The sequence below is a fragment of the Bubalus bubalis genome, chromosome 11 (genome assembly GCF_019923935.1).
Source record: "Bubalus bubalis isolate 160015118507 breed Murrah chromosome 11, NDDB_SH_1, whole genome shotgun sequence".
NCBI lineage: Eukaryota > Metazoa > Chordata > Mammalia > Artiodactyla > Bovidae > Bubalus > Bubalus bubalis.
The window spans coordinates 57,848,320-57,868,775 of NC_059167.1; the positions used below are offsets into that span (position 1 = coordinate 57,848,320).

At 40.6% G+C, this 20,456-nt stretch overlaps 1 protein-coding gene and 1 long non-coding RNA gene across 6 annotated transcripts in view; one reads left to right on the top strand and one right to left on the bottom strand.

The window, feature by feature from the left end:
* ZNF609 (zinc finger protein 609) overlaps nt 1-20,456 on the top strand; it is a 201,668-nt gene that overhangs the window by 139,612 nt on the left and 41,600 nt on the right. For all 5 annotated transcript variants that reach the window (XM_025296497.2, XM_025296498.2, XM_025296499.2 and 2 more), the window contains one exon: nt 6,810-7,035. In XM_025296497.2, the coding sequence (XP_025152282.1) occupies nt 6,810-7,035 (226 nt within the window). The remainder of the gene's footprint in view (nt 1-6,809; nt 7,036-20,456) is intronic.
* LOC112587961 lies at nt 1,432-20,417 on the bottom strand. Its single transcript, XR_003112520.2, has 3 exons — nt 20,270-20,417; nt 15,227-15,363; nt 1,432-1,639 (listed from the first exon to the last, which is right to left on the bottom strand). It is a non-coding gene; the product is annotated as an uncharacterized LOC112587961 (long non-coding RNA).

Here is a 20,456-nt window from a genome sequence, read left to right on the forward strand (position 1 = left end):
ATATGATTTGTGTTGTGCGTTGGTTTTGCTTATAAGATTTTTTTTCCTTTGTTCAATTCCCAGCATAATTTATTCAGTCCCACACATTGGGAGTTTTAGAAAGGCTTGAGTATTAGGATCATTTGATCTGATATCTCCTTCTCTTCACTAGAAGAGGTCTTTAGGGTCTGAGCCTGAGATTCTTTCTATAGGAATCATCACAGGAGAATTCCCTATGGCTAATCTGTAGTCTTCAAATCATGTGTTGACTGCACTTGCATTGTCTAGTGCACATTGGAACAGCCTTCACCGCTGACCTTGACCGGGTGCTGACTGGTTAAAATTGAATGCGAAAGTAAGTCTTCTATGAATAATAGAATATGTAGCTTCTAAGAGCTATTTGATGTTTGGCAGTGATGCCAACTACCACAGCTTTTGCTCTTTTTTCTCCTTGTCTTGTGCTTCAAAATGTTCTGAAGTTAACCAGAGTTACAATAAAATTCTTCAAAGCAACCCGCGTGAAATCTGGAAGTTCAGGAAACCAGCAAACCTCTTTCTCCCCACTCTGCCTTCCTTTCCCCTCCCCTTTCCCCCTCGCCCCTTCCTTCCTTCCTTCCTTCTTTTCTCTCTTCCTTCTTCCCTCCCTCCCTTCTTTCCTTTACTCAGAGAGATAACTTGGAAAGATACTTAATGTTTGAAAGGGGCTATTTTCTCCTTCACTAATAGTTAAACCTTAAGCTGTTTTCGGATTTACAAGGAATGTTCTGTTGTGTTCTGAGAAGAGCTTCATGGAGAGGAAGAATTTGGACTTCTGCCTTCATCTTCAGTTATTCCATGATTTCCACCACCAGCCTCTAGCAATAAGGATCCTTCAGAATAAGAAAAAAAAATTCTAAATTTTTAAAAATATTTATTTGGCCATGTCAGGTCTTAGTTGCAGCACATGGGATCTCTGTTATGTTGTGCAGGATCTTTTGTTGTGGAGCACAGACTCTAGTTGTGGTGCGTGGGCTCTGGAGTGTGTGGGCTTAGTTGCTTGAGGCGCGTGAAATCTTAGTTCCCCAACCAGGGATCGAACCAGCATCTGCTGCATTGCAAGGCAAATTCCTAATCGCTGGACCACCAGGGAAGCCCCCCATATTTTTTTTAAATACATTTATTTATTTATCTTTGGCTGCATGGGTCTTCAGAGCTTTGCACAGGCTTTATTAGTTGTGGCGAGCGGGGGCTGCAGTGGCTTCTCGTTGCAGAGCACAGGCTTCGGGGCACATGGGCTTCAGTAGTCTTAAGCACATAGGCTCGGTAGGCTTCAGGGCACATGGGCTTCGGTAGTCTCAGCACATAGGCTCGGTAGGCTTCAGGGCACATGGGCTTCAGTAGTCTGAGCACATAGGCTCAGTAGGCTTCAGGGCACATGGGCTTCAGTAGTCTCAGCACATAGGCTCGGTAGGCTTCGGAGCACATGGGCTTCAGTAGTCTCAGCACATAGGCTCGGTAGCTGCAACTTGTGGTCCCTAGAGCTTGCAGGCTTCAGTAGTTGTGGCCTGTGGGCTTAGTTGCTCCACTGTATTTGGAATCTTCCTGGACCAGGGATCAAATCTTGGTCCCCTGCTTTGGCAGAAGGATCCTTATCCGCTGGGCCATCACCGAAGTTCCAGCCCTAAATTTAAAACAAAAACAATACAGTAAACTTATTTTATCTCAAATTGCCTATCAATAGAAGGCAATTCAAATAATTTGAGAATTTTTTCCCACTGTGTTTTAATTTGTTGTTGTTGTTCAGTCACCAAGTCATGTCCAACTCTTTGCAGCCCCATGGACTGCAGACACCAGTCTCCCCTATCCTTCACTATCTCCAGGAGTTTGCTCAAACTCATGTCCATTGATTCAGTGATGCCATCCAACCATCTCATCTTCTGTTGTACCCTTCTGATGCCCTCAATCTTTCCTAGCATCAGAGTCTTTTTTCTCAATGAGTCGGCTCTTTGCATCAGGTGGCAAAAAAAGTATTGGAGCTTCAGCATCAGTCCTTCCAATGAATATTTAACTTGAGAGAAATATAAATAACACAACAAACTGATAAATGGGATATTTTTAATTACTTGGTTTTTTAAATAATGTGTGTTAGTCACTCAATCATGCCCGACTCTTTTGACCCTTGGACTGTAGCCCACAGGCTCCTCTGTCCTTGAAATTCTCCAGGAAGAATACTGGAGTGTGTAGCCATTCTGTTCTCCAGGGAATCTTCCCAACCCAGGAATTGAACCCAAGACTCCAGCATTACAGGCAGATCCTTTACCATCTGAGCCACCAAGATGGCCTTATGAGCAAATCAGGTTTGCTGTACTGTATCAGGGTGAGTACTTACATTTGTCCATGAATCAAGAACATACATTACTGTTAGTATTACTAATGTCAAGTCACTATAAAATCTGGAAGAACCTTTGGAATTATTGAAGAAAGAGGACTGATTTTATTAATGTGTGTGTGTGTGTGCATGCGTGCCGAGTTGTGTCCAACTCTTTGCAACCCCATGGACTGTATGTATATGTAGCCTACCAGGCTCCTCTGTCCATTGAATTTTCCTGTCAAGAATACTGAAGTGGGTTGCCATTTCCTACTCCAGTGATCTTATTAATATAGTATTTAGTATATCTGATGACATTCTACTTTCTGCACAATCTTTTCTGATTAATCTGAACACTCATCTAACCATCATCCTCAATAATCTTTCATTCTTGGATAAAAGGGAGTTTCTGAGAGCTACTGAAGTTATCAGTAGAACCAGCTTCCTTTCTGCCTTTTGAGTGTGAAGGTAATGTATCAGACTCATATTTGTGAAGGAGAGAGTCTGTCCCAAATACTTTTTCGCTTCATTTTCTACCCCTAAAATTATGTTGCAGCCTTTTCCTCCATTAGTGCCTCTCAAGTGTGGGAGGCAGCTCAAGTCCGTATATAATCACTTCTTGCAGGGTGATTAATGGCTCTGGCCTTTCTTTATTCTCCCAGTCCTCATTTCTGTGTCACCTGCCTATCAGCACTCAGATCCCTAATAGGTGCTATTAGGCTAATATCTAAAGGTGAATTGAAAAGAAGTATCATTAAAAGATAAAGGACATGAAATATTAGGAAACTTCAGAGATCTCCATCTTTACGTTTTCTGTCTCTTTTCAGGTTTCTCTTTCGTTGTGTTGTTTACCTTCCCGTGCCAGTGAGCCCCTGGAGCCACTGTGGCACTTCTTAGCATTTCAGAATCTGATTGGCCAGCGTTTACTGTTGTCATAGTTGTGAAGGTATTCAGTGACCCTAACTTCTCCTATTTTTATTCCTTATTTTCCCTGCTGGCATCAGTCTTTTGACAATCCCTGCTTTTTGCATCCTAGGTATACAGGAAAGGTGGCAAAATGAGTCCTTTTTTGATTTTTATCCTCTCCTGGAGAGTGATAAATGAAGCTATGTTTGTTCCAATGAAAGTAGAATTTGAAATCCCACAAAGTCACCTAGTTTATTAGATGAATATCACAGAGCTGCTTATTATGCACTATGGCTTAATGTAGATTATAGATGTGACCAAACAGTAATTAGCAGAGCTAGAGCTGTAATTAAACATTATTGTGCTGCTCTGTGATTTCTCCTTAGATTTCTGTTGCAAAGTAGAAGGAAATTGAACAGTAGTTCCAAATCCAAAGGTGCATGTTCTCCCTTCTCCTCATTCCCAGAAATCCTGTTTAACTAATCAAATAGTTAAGTAAAGTCATCCTCACACAAACAGATGCTGAGCTCTACTTAGTAACTTACTAATAACTTCGATTATTGGGAGTAGTTTGACGTGCACACACACATTAATCAGCTCCTCATGTATTAATTCTGTTATTCTTAGTGATCAGTTCAGCTAAGTTTCTTCTCTTCAGATATTTAGGGTTTAATTTAACAAGCTGCTTGAATACAACAGTGGTGTTTTGTGCTTACATCTTAGATGTTGTTTTCTGAATCTGTCAGTATAGAATTGGGAGCTTAGCTTTGTCCAGAATGTCAGTAGCTTATCTTTTCCCTGGCCTCCCAGCAGTACTGAATAAATTAACAGGAAATGAAACCACTTCTAGAAAAGAGCTCTCTTGATGGCAGTGTGTGTGTGTGTGTGTGTGTGTGTGTGTGTGTGTGTGTGTGTTCGAGAAAGAGGACTTTGCAGGAATTTCTCTTGCTAGTAGAAGAAAGGTATAGAAAAGGGGACAAATTCTAAGCAAAGGAAATGCACATATTAACTAACTCTGAAGTTACTTCTATCTCAGTTCTTCCCCAAGAGAAAGACCCGAGAAACAGAGGCAAGCCTAAGAGTAAAGATGATCTGAATACTCTCTAATTTCCCTTTCTGATAATTCTCATGGGTGAAATCTCTAGGAAACTTTATATTGTAAAGCTTAAAAATAAAATAAAATTTAAAAAAAAATGTCAGTTAGCACTGAAAAAAAAAAAGAGTTAATGAACCATCATCTAAAAGCATTCCTGAGAGGGCTTAATGATTAGACCCAGAGTCTAGCACTACACAGGAGTAGTAGGAAATCCAGTTTATTTTTTCTGTTCTTAGCTTCAAATCTGTGCTTAGAAATTTTAAAGAGTTTTTCAGGGATCTAACACATCCCAAGAAGTTTGTCAAATTGAATTATAAACGCCTGATTTTCAGGAGTACAAAAGACCAAAAATGCCTCTTGGCATTTATCATTATGCAGAAGATTCACTGGACAGGCTTCCACTTTCATTTAATGAAAAGGGTGGAGTTAGGAAAGTACAGGGTGGATGTGTGTAACCACAGACAGATAAGGATAATGTTTTGGCAGCTATTCAGGGACCAGAATTAATCAGAACCAGTGTTTTAGCATTCTGTGGACTCTGATAGTGATAATCTGCAAATATCACTTGATTTTTAAGCCAAGAAGTCAGAGCTACTTATAGAGAATGGATTCAATACCCAGACCTCGGCTTCCAGGGTAGTGTTTGAGGCCAGGAAGATGTTTGTGTGTGCATGTTTGTGTTTAAAATGAGGGAGATGGATTATAGGTAGAGTGGTGGTCATGCAGAAAACTATTTCAGGACCAAAGTCCTGTCGCAGAACTGTGCAGCAGCTTTGATAATGGGTACATGGGTGCCCCACTCTGAATGTGGGCCTGCTGAAGGAGTATAGTCAACCTGGTCTTTCAAAAGGGAAAGAGTGTCCCACTATTTGACTCCACCTTTTTAGGTCTTCTGATTGGTATCATACATAATCTTTAGGGAGGATCAGTCAGTGTGTACTGAGTGCCTTTGCATGTGCCAGACACCGTTTAGTTAGGATGTGAAAGTGAAAGTGATGTCGCTCAGTTGTATCTGACTCTTTGCGATCCCATGGACTGTAGTCTACCAGGCTTCCTGTCCATGGTATTTTCCAGGCAAGTGTACTGGAGTGGGTTGCCATTTCCTTCTCCAGAGAATCTTCCTGACCCAGGGATCGAACCCAGTCTCCTGCATTGCAGGCAGACGCTTTACCCTCTGAGCCACCAGAGAGACACTGGTGGAGACACCAGGGAATCTGCTAGTTAGGATGTGGGCACTATTAACTCAGAATTGGTACTTTGTCAACCTGATAAATGCTAGTGTTTAAAGAATTAAGGGGTTATTGCTCTTTGTTACAACTTTTAACTCTAGATGTGTTAATTTCTTCTTGGAATCTAAGTAAAACTGCATTCTCGTGAGAGGGTCTAGTTTTGGTGGTAGAGATTGCTGGTTCTCTTGAAGTGGGGGGCTATGCTGGGTCTTCGTTGCCACAGGCAGGCTTTCTGTAGTTGCGGGGAGCAGGGGTTACTCCCTAGTTGTTGTGCATCAACTTCTCGTTGCGATAGCTTCTCTTGTTGCAAAACATGGGCTCTAGGGTGCCCAGGTTTCAGTAGTTGGGGCACACGGGCTTAGCTGCCCCACAACATGTGTGATTTTCCAGGACCAGAGATTGAACCCATGTTCCCTGCATTGGCAAGCAGACTCTTAACTGCTGGACCACCAGGGAAGTCCCAGACTGCTGGTTCTTGTGTTTGACTACTCTTATGTATGTGTGTGTATTCAGCTTCATGTGCAGACTGCTGTGGATTGGCTTCTGGGTAGTAACAGTACCTCCTGTTTCTTCTCTGCACATCTGATGTTAGATTCACACTCTGAAATGTGAATTGTCATTAACCTATCATTATCGTTATCATTGTCATTAACCTATCGCTGTTATAATCTCTATGGGTTAGAAACCCCCATCAGCCCTCCTGTAACTTTTAAGTACATTTCCTTTTACCCAAAGATGAACTAAAGCTCCTGTCTTCCTGGAGTGGCATTCCTAGGATCTGGATATTTCTCCATCTCTTTATCCCCATATGTATTCTTGGACTTTATACCTGGTTAATGTATTATTTGTTGAATGATAGGTTGCAGAGAAGCAGAGTGGCAGCAGTAGTACCTGCCTCAGAAGCTGAACCTTTCTTTCTCATTGGTCTGTGTGCTCTCTTCTCTTGCTGTTGAAGTCTGGCCCTGATTCTCTTTCAGCAGATTTTTAAGAGAGACAATTTTTTTAATACACTTTCAGCCAAGCACAGTTTATGAGGAGGGCTGTTAATAAGAAATAAAGCTTCTCCTAGCCCAGGGTGCACTCGGATTTATAGTGGTATCATGAGCTAGAACTTGAAAATAAGGACTAAAGTCTTCTATTTAACGCCCTCTGCTTTCTGGCAGGAAAGGATGTAGGACTAGATTAAATGCAGAGAAGCTGTTTCCTGTGAATGCTCTCCTTGCAGCTCATCTGCTGCTCTGTCTCCCCACAGATGGAGTCCCCTGTCTCCACACCGGCAGTGCTGCCACTGCACCTTTTGGTGCCAGTGGTCAGTAACGACATCTCATCCCCCTGTGAGCAGATCATGGTGCGCACCCGATCCGTTGGGGTCAACACGTGTGATGTGGCTCTGGCCACAGAGCCTGAGTGCCTGGGCCCCTGCGAACCTGGGACAAGTGTCAACCTCGAGGGCATCGTGTGGCAGGAAACCGAAGACGGTAAGTACTGCATGTGGCTTTCCTGTACCTTCTCAACCTGCTTCTGTCATCAAGGACTGATGGTTGTAAATAATACCAAGTATTTATTAGGAGTCTCATATGACCATCATTTGCTGGTGATGCCTACCCAGAGGATTATAGCAAACTTCTCTGTAAAATTGCTTAGCTTCTAGAGATTGCCAGTTTTTTTAAATTAATTATCTCCCCTTCATAGCCATTCAGCAGTGTTGGCCCTGGTACTTAAGCAGTCGTTTGATAGGTGCTGGCCATATAACTCAAACTGTATCTATACTGTTTCCCTCTCTTATCATTTTATATGGGAGAATTTGAATATACATGAACTTTTGGGTCAGGCTTGAAGAGAAAAAGTAATAAAAGGGCAGCTGTGGGAGTCAAGGAAATGGAAAACAGTCAGTCTTGACTTAGTATTGACTCATTGAATATGCAAGTCTTGCCTTTTTTAACACCTGGAGGCACAGCCAGCTCCTTCCTACTAGTTGCCTCATTGTCCAGCCACCCACACCACTTTATGCATCTGTCACTTAGTCCAGATTTTATAGGCCCAGGCAATAGGGAACTGTTTACATGGTCTTGTTTTCAGGCGTTCAGCAAGCAGTTGGCTCACTGTAGGGTGCTGCTGCTTGGATGTTCCGCTTGTCCCTGACAACAGAATCTCTTCTGTTTTGAAAGTTTGTTAACCTGAAAAATTAGGGGTACAAAGGGACTTAACCAGATATTTTAGATCCCCTTGGTACCATCTATGGCAATTTGATTTCAGTATACATTCTTTTTATAAAGAATCCAAGTCCTTATCAAAGAATGTGTGGTTAGAGAGGCTGGGCCTCAGAGTCCCATCAGGTCTTTGCATCAGTAACCAGGCTTTCAAAGCATCACCACTCTGAGGAGTTTAGAAGCCCAGAGGAGCACAGCTAATTATCTCTGATTATCATAAGCTATCTTGTCAGTCTGCCCATGGAAATTCAGGCATTTCATTTTAATCATTCCAGTAAAAAAAAAAAAAAAAATTCTGTTTCTCTGAATATTTTGTTGTGATTCAGTTTTCCATGCAGTAGGCACTGATGTGATACAGGATAAAAATTCTGTGTTCTTGGCTCTCTTGTTGTTAGCAATATAGTAAAGTTTCAGCTTTCAAAATAACATTGCTGATGAGGTTTTATTGTGTGTCTGAGACCATAATGCAAAAAGAAGAAGAAAATAATCCCATTGTGTTAGAAACTGTGAAGAGAGAGGTTGACCTAGAGGTTGACACTGTGTGTATACAGTATACAGTCTGGAAATCACAAGTGGCTATCTCTGATTTTAAAAATGTCGTCTGCCTATGGCCACATGTCTGAACAGCCAGAGTCTGTTGGAATTACAAACATATCCAGATCACAGCTCTGTGCCACCAAGCAAACTTCAGGGCCTATTGCTTCAGTATATTGAAGATCAAAAACATCAATCTCCTGCCAATTTACTGTATTCCACCCATCTTTATAGTAGTGATTTTCTCCAAGGGCAATATACTTTTCGTGTATGTAAACCTGATAAAAGCTGTGAGAACGAGGCTAATAACCTTTTCCCTCTCCTGAGAACAATGGTTACCTTTTTATCTGGGGATTCTTGTTCTCCCTCCCTACTAGGGGGATGTTAGCATAGGTTTTTTTAATTGTTTGTTATGAAAGACTCTGGCTGTCACTGGCAGCCCATTAGCAAGTTCCCCTGGTACACATTTTCAGTGCGCCCTGTGTACTTTCACAGCACTTGCCACGATTTGTAATATTGTGTATAATTACATTTTTCTGTTTTTAAAGCATATTATTTATTTGGCTGTGCCAGGTCTTGTAGCATGTGGGATCTAGTTACCTGAGCAGGGATCGAACCCAGGTCCCTTGCACTGGCAGCACGGCAGTCTTAGCCACTGGACCACCAGGGAAATCCCAGCATTTTTCTATTAATGTCTATTTCTTCCAGTGTTCTAAAAGTTTTGTGAGCTCAGGAACTGTTTTTTTCTCACTATTATATCCCCAATACTTAATGCCTGGCACCTGTGCCAGGCTCTCACAAATATTTATTTGAATGAATGGATGCTTATACCATCTCATTGTCATTTCTGGATTTATGTTAGGATATATGTACTAGATACTTTCCAGAATTCTATACCTTCTCTGAAACTCAGAATAAATATTATTTTCACCAAGTTTAAGATCATTCTATTCTAATTTATTTAAACCTGTAAGGTGTTAGTTCTCTTACTTTTAATACTGTATTTTTCCCCACTTAACATATTGTGTTTCAGGGCTTATTCTTCTCTTCTTTTTCTTTCATCCAAGGGAAAGAGAACTGTTCTGGAGTGATACACTCTACTCTGCTTTCTGGCCGTCCCAGAGGGCCTTCACCTGTACTGTCTGTTGACAAAGGTCTGAATTGGGATCAGAGCTGGTTCACATTCCTTTTCATCTTTAGATAACAGAGATTTCCTGCAAGGGTCATTCTTGGCAAATCTAGAAGACCTAGTATACTGAGTCCGTTTCCAAGTTAATAGTAAGAACTATATATATATACTTTAAAAAAAAAAAGTCCTGCCGTGTAGGTTTCTTGTCTGCTACCCCAGTTTTTTATACTTTGTCTCTTTGCCCAACAGACTACTGTCTTCAAACTGAAAAGCCCTTCTGCCTTAGAGAGAAACTATAAATGTTTGGGCTCCGAGGGGAATGGAGGGTCCTGCGCTCCCTGTAGAACTGAGCCCCCTTGCAGAGAACAGGTGTAGGGGTCATGGCCTGAGTTCTTCCTGATTTCTTTGCTTACCTGTTCTGCATTGTTGCTTCTTTCTTTCCTATTTCTCACTATAAACCTTACCTTGGAGGCATTTTGAAATTCCTGCAGATCTCATCTCTTTTTAGGTTGTTCGTAATTCAGTCGGCATCTACAAAGATCCTCCTTAACTAGGCTCAACTTTAGGACTATTAAGAAGACCCAGGTATAACCTGGACTGTCTTGTCTTCCTTTGGTTTTTTGAGATGTATTCTTAGCATTTATGCAGAGGTCTGCTTCTCCCTGATTTCACCTTGTCCTACCTTACTTCAAATAAAAATAACAGGTCCCAAGTCTATTTCTGGTTCACAAATCTTACCTTAACCCACGGTCCTGGAAACAATGTATAAGAAACCTCAGTGTATAAGACCATATACTTCTGTTGAGGCAAAATCGCTTACTGGCTTCTATGGTATTTTAAAGAAAGGCAGAGCTGACTTATTAGATAAGAATTCCAGGAAGTGCTACAGATTCTCCTTTCTAAACTGTAGCACTAGGTTGAAGGCTATCACTAGTGATATATTTTACTTTGGCAAATGTGCTTTCTAGACAAATTTGTGATATACTGGAAAGAACCCTGGAGTGAAAATCAGGAGACCTCTATGTCTCTACCACTATTGTTGTGACCTTGGACAAGTTTCTTAACTTCTTTGGACCTTAGTTACCTCATATCTTAAGTATAGTGGAATTGGATGACCAATAAGGACATATCCAAGCTTGTAAGTTATTATAATTTACGGCTTTAAACCTTGAAATCAGCATGGACTCAATACTAGTTGACTATGACATCTTGAAAATGAATGGTTTCATATGTCAGTCACGAGAGTGAAGACTGAAAAATATTAATACCATTGATGAAATTATATTATACACTTGTTTGTATAGAACAGAAAATTAATCTGCTTATCTTGCCAGTCTCAAATTCAGGAAATCTCCACCTCCCATTTTTCAGCCCCCAATCCTAGACTGACAATGAAAGAATTCACAAAACTGAGCTGTTTTTGATGCAAGTTTATGCTGGCTGACATAAAATGAGCTTGCAGTGCTGCGTGGCAATCCCTTCATCTCTCTATTACATTTACATTCCACAGTACTTACTTCATTCTCAAGATTTCATCAGTCCAATTCATTCTCTCCTTGTGCTCTTAAATAACTAAGATCAAAGCCACCCCACCTAAGTTCTCTAGCTTCCCTCCTCTTTATTAAAGTGTATTTTTCTTATGCTGTTACTTCCTTTATCTCTTATTCCAAAGATTCTTTGACTTGACACCTTGAATTTTATCTACTTTTTTCTTCATCTTCATGCTTTCCACTTCTGTTTAAGCTCTTTCCCTCTTCAATACTTCCTTATAGTGAAAATATTTTCCTCATCATTGCTACCCCTTTGAACTACTGACCTATCCCCTTTTCTTCACTTCTTGCTATTGCTGTTTTCAGTCTTTTTTTACCTGCCCTTTATCATCTGTCTTGCCATCAGATTTCTTCTGCTACCATTTGTCTGAAACATTTCTCATACCAGTGATCATCTGCTTTCCAAAGGTCTGCTCTTCCTAGGTCTTTCTCTCTGCTCTTCCTAGGTTTTTAGAAGCTCTGCTATTTATTCATTCTCTGAACTCACCTCTCTTCCTTTTGTAATATTGAACTTCCCCAGATTGCCATGTTTCTTTCTAAATTGGTCATTCTGTTTATCTTGTGTCAGTCCCTCTTCCTCCTTGTACTTATTAGGTAGAAACTCCTGATGGGTTTTAGGATGCTGACGTATTGGCCATTTCTGTCCCAGTGTGCTCTAGGGTAGGACCTGTGGCAGCTGGTGCCCGCCACGTCCCTTTTCCTCCAGACAAGCAGCTTTATCCAGAGTGTGTTTTTTCATTTACTATGTGTGCCATAGTGGGGAAAGTTGAGGAAACATTGAGTTGAGAATGGAGTTTGGCTGCTAGAAACAGAAAATGGTGTAAATGTATGACAATTCTAAAGGTAGGCAATCTAAGGCTGGTATGATGGCTTCAGTGTAATCAGTGTTCCAGGCTCCTTCAAGTTACTTACTTACTGTGAAATTGCTCATGTAGCTCTAGCTATCACATATACTCTTCAGGCTTGGAAACAAAGGAGAAAAGTAAAACAGCATCTGCCTCCCACCTAATCCATTTCCTTTTGTCAAGCTTTTGAAAAAGTTTACAAACCCCTGGTTTTATGTATTACATCTAATACACTGAAAACCCCATCAGACCACTTAAATTTTTTTCCCTTTCAGTCATCTTTTATACTTTAAAGAATTCAAGAAACTAGTTTATTATATTTACCCAGACACTTCACATTTCTGTTGTTCTTCCTCCATTCCTAATGTTCTGAGTCCCCTCTGTTGTTTGCATTCTGTCTGAAGATTATCCTTTATTAATTCTTTTAGAGTAGGTCCACTGCCTATTAATTCTCAGAGAATGCCTTTATTTCACTTTTATTCCTAAAAATTTTTTTTCTTATATAGAAATCTAGGTTTACATTTCTTTTAGCACTTTAAAAGTGTTTTACTTCCTTTTGGCTATCATGGTTTCTGAGAAATACACCTTTAAATGTATTTTAAGTTGTTCCCCTGTAAGTAATATGTTATTTTCCCCTGGTTGCTTTCAAAGCTTTTCTGTCATTTTCAGCATTTTGATCATGACGTGTGATGTGTCTAACATGGACTTCTTTGGGCTTATCCTGTTTCGGGGTTCACTTAAGTCTGTGAATTTCCTTTTTCCAAATTTTGGGAGTCTGACCTTTACTTCTTCATACATTTATTCTGCACCATCCTCTTTCTCTTCTTCTAGGACTACAGTGACATGAATATATGCCACCCACAATTCCTATGTATCTTTTCTCCTTTATTAAATTATAAGATGGTTGAAACCAGAAACCACATTTTATGTATCATTTTATTTCTCCCAAGAACTAATTCAGTCTTTACACAAAAAGTAAAATAATCAGTAAATACTTGATTAATAAAATTGTGCTTGTACTCATATGTTCTAGGCATGTAGGTAAAAATGGTAATTTTTTATTAGCCTCTCTCGGGCTCATTTGCTATGTATTGATCAAAAATAATGAGGGATTTTGTAAGGTATTGAATACTTTCTTTAAAAAAAAAAAAAAAACAAAAAAAAACAGTGGCTTCCACCTTCAATCTTTTGAGATTATAAAAGTCAGAGATAGAACCTTCAGACATTTTCAGAGGAAATGGTTTGAAGTTATTCTCTGAGGAACATGAGCATGGAGGAACCTCAGAAGCAGTCATAAGGGGTGAGAGGTGTTGAGTGGGCAGGCCCCAGCTCCACCTCTGCTACCCAATCAGATGCAACCCAGAGCCATTCTACTTTGGGATGATTTATATGTTAATCCTTTGAAAAACTATAGTTGAAGAGGATTCTGCTGGTAAAAAAAAAAAGTTTTGATAATAATCTATCTAGGTTCATCCTCCCATTCCATGTAGAAAACCTTCTTAAAACATCTCTAAAATTGGTCTGATCTTTAACAAAGTATCAGAAAGACAGAAGTTGTAAAGCTGTAAGACCAGTTTTTTTTTAATGGGGTATACTTTTCTTTTTTAAGATTTACTTAAAAGCAACTGCAGCGCGGGGGCGGGGGGGTTGCTGTTTGTTGCAGTGTGCAGGCTTCTCGCTGTGGTGCCTTCTCTTACTGTCAAGCACAGGCTCTAAGCCTGTGGGCTCAGTAGTTGGAGTATGAGGGCTCAGTTGCTCCAAGGCATGTTGGATCTTCCTGGACCAGGGATTGAACCCATGTCCCCTGCGTTGCAAGGTGGATTTTAACCACTGGACCACCAGGGAAGCCCTAAGACCACAGTTTTGAAGTGGGAAGGAATACAAATCCCTCGTATGTCAGAGGGTATGAAAAGCTCTATGATAAGCTTGGCCTGTCTTCCAAAGCTGAATTCTAGCTTAATGATTTGGTGGGTAGGAGAAAGTTTTCGATTTTTGTGATTGGAAAAGGTTTTGTCATATATGCGCACAAACATGAAAAGGCTGTGCATCCCCAGCTCCACATCAGGGTATATATTTTTAGTCCAACAGCTAGGAGTGTCTGAAGCTGTTTAAGGTGAGTTGTTTCAAGGAATAATAGTGCTCTAAAGGCATAGTAGTACAGAACAAATACCTCTGAACTAGAGTCTGGAGAGTTGGATTCCAGAACAGATTATACAGTTAGCAAGCAGTGTGATCGTGGAGAAGTCTCTGAACTTCTGGCATGAGATTTCTAATTTATGGGACCTTGGGCTAGATCTGTCCTGTCCAGTAGAACTTTTTGTGGAGGAAAGAGACTCTCCAAAATGATAGTCTAGTGACACATGATATTTGAGCACCTGAAATGTGGCACACTAAACTGAGGAACTGAATTTTAATTTTTATTAAATTTAAATATTCTTTATAGCTAGTGGTTTACCATATTGAACATCATGGGGGCTAAGTGGTCTTTAAATTACAAATATTCTGAAAGTGTATATGTGCTCTGAGATGGAAAGAAAGGTTATCTATGGAGGAGGATGAGGGCAGGTAAATAGGTGACATCTCCAAGACCCAGGGTGACTTCTGTGTACTGTGGCCCCTGTTACCTAGCAGAACAATTGGCCCTGCTTCAGACTCTGTGGTTGAGCCCTGTACTTCGGTCTGTGGGCCGAAGTTTTCTTATTATCAGAGTAGTAGGCAGTGGTTTTGCTTAGCAGGAAGTTAGTTTGCCTGTGGTAGCTCCGCTGAGAACCTGCTTCTTTATCCTCATCTGCTTACAGATCCCAGCTGTGGGTCTTTGTTGTTCTCACTAAAATGAAGAGGCTGTCCATTAATCTTGCATGAAGATGATAACCTTGATAGTTAGCCTTGGTTACTCTGTGATTCTGATGTAAGAAAGTATGTATGTGAACTGTGAAATAATCTACTTTTAGATATTTGTGCTGAAAAGTTGGGGCTTCCCTGATAGCTCAGCTGGTAAAGAATCTGCCTGCAATGCAGGAGACGCTGGTTTGATTCTTGAGTCAGAAAGATGCCCTGTGGGAACGGCTACCCACTCCAGTATTCTTGGGCTTCTCTGGTAGTCCAGATGATAAAGAATTCGCCTGCAATGAGGGAGACCTGGGTTCGATCCCTGGGTTGGGAAGATCCCCTGGAGGAGGGCATGGCAATCCACTCCAGTATTCTTACCCGGAGAATCCCCATGGAAAGAGGAGCCCGGTGGGCTACAGTCCATGGGGTCACAGAGAGTTGGACACGACTGAGAGACTAAGCACAAGCACGCTGAAAAGTTAAGATGGGTCTCAAAATCGCTACTGATTGTTCTTTTTCCTTAGCTTGATTAATACTCTTTCACCTTCAGCCTCGCCTCGGGCAGCACTTACCTAGAGAGAGATGGTGCACAGTGACCGGGGTTTCTCCACTGCTTAGCCAGTTGCTTACCAGCCTGACTCCTGCAGAATCAGCTGTACCCATAGCACAGTCATAAAGAGTCTAGCAGCCATTGTCTGGCACCGCAGATCTTCATAGCAACAGACCACCACATGGCAACAGCAGACACACAAAGGAAACATTAGGGAAATCAATACTTAACTTTCTCCCAGCGCCTCCTATACAGCAAAGCAACAGCCAGCACATTCTTCCCACCTAGCAGTTTACTCCTAGGGGATGCTTTAGGGCAGTTACATGTTTGTACACCCTGATGGATCGTGTTATCTGTCCACTGTCATATATTTGAATCCCAAAGCCCTAAGGAAAAATTTCAGTTACAGACTATTTTTTGAGTTGCATTTTGCAAATTGCAAAATAAACTAATCTCCAAACAGAGAGATTCTTTTGTGCACTCTTACCTACCTCCTCCCTGCCCACCAGCAAAGGACAATCAGGCAACAAGGTGGCCAGGATTTGGGCTTGCCAGATAGGTAAGAGTTATTTCAAATGAGATTCTTTTGATATTTCAGAAACAAAAGCTTCTCAGATGGGCTGAAAAAAAGACCCATGTTGTTACTAATGCTATCCTTTAACAGTGTAGTTCCTGATACTTCTGTGTAAACCTTGGTAAGTGATACCTAGGCAGTAAATATAGTTCTGGTCTAAAGTGGGGGGCTGATCACTGTCCCCAGCTAATTCAGCTTTGACGTATGATTCCAAGGGAGAAAGACCCTGTTAGAGACCTTCCCATTTTCTTGTCCTGTTGATGAGGTTATTTAACTGGTCTGGGATTTAGTTTGCTCATTTGTAAAATGAAGAGGTTGGACTGCAGAGCTCTGTGGTCCTTTCTGTTCTGATATTTATGATTCTCTGATCATTTGTGTGGGACAGAAGAGGGATTGTCTTTGTTCATCATTGGTTGTGGCGAGATCTGCTGAAGATGTTGTTGTACCCTCCTGTTTCAGTGCTGCTCAAAACAGGTCCTGGCCCTGCCCTGATTGTTAAAGCTGCTGTAACTATGATGGGCAGAAGCTGTTAACAAACTTGGCAACTAGCCTTTTTCTCCCACAGCAGTAGTTTCAGACCAGTTTAGACAGAGCTTTGCTTGCAGGTCGCTGCTGCCGCCTCTTAATGACACCAGTGAGATTCTCATATTCTTTCTGTCTCTCTCCTCGCACCCCCTCTCTGTCTCTTGACTACTCTGTGAAACGAGAGGCTGTTCTCTACCTCTTCTGCTACTTCATTATCCCATCTCCCTCAGGCTTTTCAGAACAAAGAAATCATAGGGCATCAACTTTGTAATTTAGGCAGCTGGAGATAATTTCCCCAGGATAGGGTGGGTAGGTAGATGCTTCCCTCTGGCATGAGGCAGCCCTGCTAAATGGCCATGTGTTTTGTCTGCCAGGCTTGGGCTTTGTTAGGCCCATTTAGGCTCCTCTGTATTTGAGTGAAATTATAGTGGCAAGCCAGGCCCATGTACTTTTAGAGGGTTAGGGGTTAAGAAAAAATGGAAAGTGTGTCGTTTATAGGCGCTGCTACTTGCTAATTACATAAGGAATTTCTGTTTAAACCACTGTCCCTGTGCTTACTGCTGCCAGATCCTTTATTTCCCTCAGTTGCTGCCTTCATGGCCTTCTCCATAGCAACAAGGTCTATGACAAAAAGGCTATGGTGAGAAATTGAGCAGTTCCCCTCCCACAAGTTGTACTCTATTTTCTCGTTAGGATGTCTCGAAAAAGCCTGAAAGACTGCTGTCAAATAATTTTCTACCCCCATTGAACTCATAATCAAATGAAAGTTTTAACCCTGAACTAATTCAGTGAACAACCTGCTTTCTCCTTATTTGACTCTGATTATTCCCATCTTTTGAAATTTTTCCTATTTCATTCAGTACACTTGGAACACAGTGCATCTTCCCATTTAGCAAACTCGCCTCTGCTTTTTAGCTTTTACTGTGTTCCTTTGAATTGTTGTATTTTTTAAATCTACCAAAATCAAGTATCAATATGGAGAAAGAAAAGTGGGAACCCCACCCCCACCCTCACATGCTGCTGCTTTAGATTCCAGACTGGTCTGCCACACTGGAGGCTGCCACACTGGAGACTGGACAGACTGCCTAAAGGATAAAATTAGTGTGCATTTCAGCTGATCCTGGCACTGATCTACAGGAGTCACAAACCCCAAGTCTTTGTTTTTATGTTAATAGATCTTGTTCAACAATAATATAAATATAAGTATTATACAGGTCCTTGAGTTTTCAAGATTAGTGTTACCCATTTTGAACCTAAATAGAATATGTACTTACTTGTGTGTTTGTATATCCTTGTAGCTGTTCAGCATTATGCCAGTGAAATTCATCATGTTGTTGCATGTAGTTGTACTTTGTTTATTCTTTTTTTTAACAGTATTTCGTGAATATAGTGTGAATATAACACTACTTATTTACTCAGTTGTTGATGGATATTGGGTTGTTTTCAGTTTGGAGCTATTATGAAAAGTGTTGCTGTGAAAATTTTTGTACATGTCTTTTGGGGGAATATATGTACACATTTCTATTCTATATATTTATTCTATATCTATTCTATTCTATATATTTAGGAATATATAGATATAGGTATATAGATATAGATAGATATAGATATATAATATATAGATATAGGAATATATATCTATTCTATTCTATATATTTAGGAATGAAATTCCTGGGTCATAAGGTAAACATATGATCAGTTTTAATAGATGTTGCCAATTTCCCAAAGTGTCTGAACCAATTTATAACTCCTACTTCCAATTAGAATCCTGGTTGCTCTATATCCTTGTCAACACTTGACATTATGTCTTTTTCATTTTAGCCATTCTGGTTGATGGGTAATGGTATCTCACTATAGTATTAATTTGCATCTCCATGATAAGTCATGAAATTAAGCATATACTTATTGGACATTTGGAAATCCCATTTTGTGAAGTACATGTTCAAATCTTTTACCTATTTTTGAATTGGGCTGTATGTTTTCTTCTTACTGATTTGTTAGGAGTTCTCTTTATAGTATGGTTTAGAGTCCTTTGTTCGATGTACATATCATAAATATCCTCTCCTGTTTCCTGTATTTTCTTTTAATGGTACCTTTTCATGAATGGAAGTTCTCTGTATAAAGGCTAGTATTTTTGGTTTCTTTTTTTTTTTTTTTTAAGTTAGTGCTTTTTATGTCTTGTTTAAGAAAACTTTGCCTTTCCCAAAATAATGAAGATATTCTCCCTTTTTTTCCTGAAATTTTATTGTTTTTCTTTTCACCTTTAGATCTGTAATGTATCTGAATTTGATTTTTGTTTAGGGTGTGAATAAGGAGCCAAGATTCTGTTTTTTTCATATGGATACCTAACTGACCTAGCACCTTACTGAAAAGACCATCCTTTCCCCCACTGAACTTCAGTGTCACATAAGTCATAAATCAACTGATACAGAAGTGGATTTATTTCTAGGCTCTCTCTTCTGTTCTGGTCATCCATTTGTCTAGTCTGTGTCAGTGCTACCCTGTCTAAATGACTGTAACTTCACACGTCTTGCTATCTAGTAGTGTAAATCCTCCAACTTTACGGTACTTCAGGATTGCCTTGGCTGTCCTTGGCCTTTGGCATTTCCATATAAATATTAGGATCAGCTTGTGAACTTTTACTTGGGTCGGGGGGGAACCTGTTGAGATTTTGATTGGAATTACATTGAATCTGCAGATCAATTTAGGGGAAGACCTAAAGTTTTATCCTTTTATTTAAGCTTAGTATTACTCAGTTGGCAGGTGGTGCAAAATCAGAGAAAGTCAGTGATATCCCTTGAGATTGTTTAAAATACATGTAAGCTACCCTCCCCACCCCTCCCCCATGCTCATATTCTGAATCATCAGGTTCAGGATGGAGCTTGGGCATGTTTATTGTGAAACAGTTCCCAAGATTTATGATTTGCTGCCATCACCACTGTTCTCCACCTACCTTGTTGGCGAACTGCTGACCTGGACTATAATCTCCTTGGCTAGTGGCAGTAATTCACTGAAGCTAGTTAAAGTAAAATCTGACTTGTTTAATCAATACCACTCTGCTGTTGGTGGGCTGCCATAACAACGAGCCAAAAGTTGGGTGACTTAAAATGACAAATTTATCGTCTCATGGTTCTGGAGGCTAGAAGTCAGAAATTAAGGTGTTGGCAGAGCTATGCTGTCTCTGACAGTTCAAGGGGAGAGTCTTTCCTTGCTTCTTCTAGCGTCTGGTGTTTGCCAGCAATCCTTGGTGTCCCTTGGCTTGTAGGTGCCATCACTCCGGTTAACATGGCTTTCTTTTCTTTTCTTTGTTTTTTTGCCACACCATGGCATGTGGGATCTTAGTTCCCAGACCAGGGATTGAATTCGCACCCCCTGCAGTGGAAGCACTGGAAGTGTGGAGTCTTAACCACTGGCCCACCAGGAAGTCCCTCACATGGCTTTCTTTTCCCTGTGTGCCTTCACATTTTCTTCTTTCTGAGTGCATCTGTCACTATGTCCAAATTTATCCTTTTTATTAGGACACCAGTCATACTGGATTAGAGCCCATTTAAATAACCTCATTGAAATTTGATTATCTCTGTAAGGACCCTGTTTCAAAATTAAGGTCACAGTCTGAAGTACTGGGAGTTCAGACTTCAGTAGTCTACCTTTTTTTGGGCTGATGGGGACACAATTCAGCCCATAACAGAGGCCATCGAAAATTTCAGAATAATTTTTGTCACAAGTTAGAGAAAGGAAGGAAATCTAGAACTGCACATACTAATGAAAGGCATTGCTTCCCAAGCCAGTCTGGGCAGAAGAGCATCCACCCCATGATCCCAGCTGTTCCTCTGCTACATTACTTTCCCCTCCTCCCCTCCTTGGCTCTGAGAGCCACAATGTGGTTCAGTTCTGCTCTGTTAACAAACCCTGAAAATGCCAAGTGGAGATTACCAGCAAGACAAAGAAGCTTCAGCAGTTACTTACCTCTCTCAACCTCTAGCTGAAGAGGGCTGAAAGGAAAAGTACCTCTTGTAGGCTATCCCCTAGCTATGTTCTTATCTTGATTCTTCCTACTAGGTCTTAAAAGCAGTAAAACTGTGGCCAAGTGTGATTCCATCTCAACCCCAGGCAAGTATTTCCTCAAAACTGTCCCACTGAGATGATACCTTCC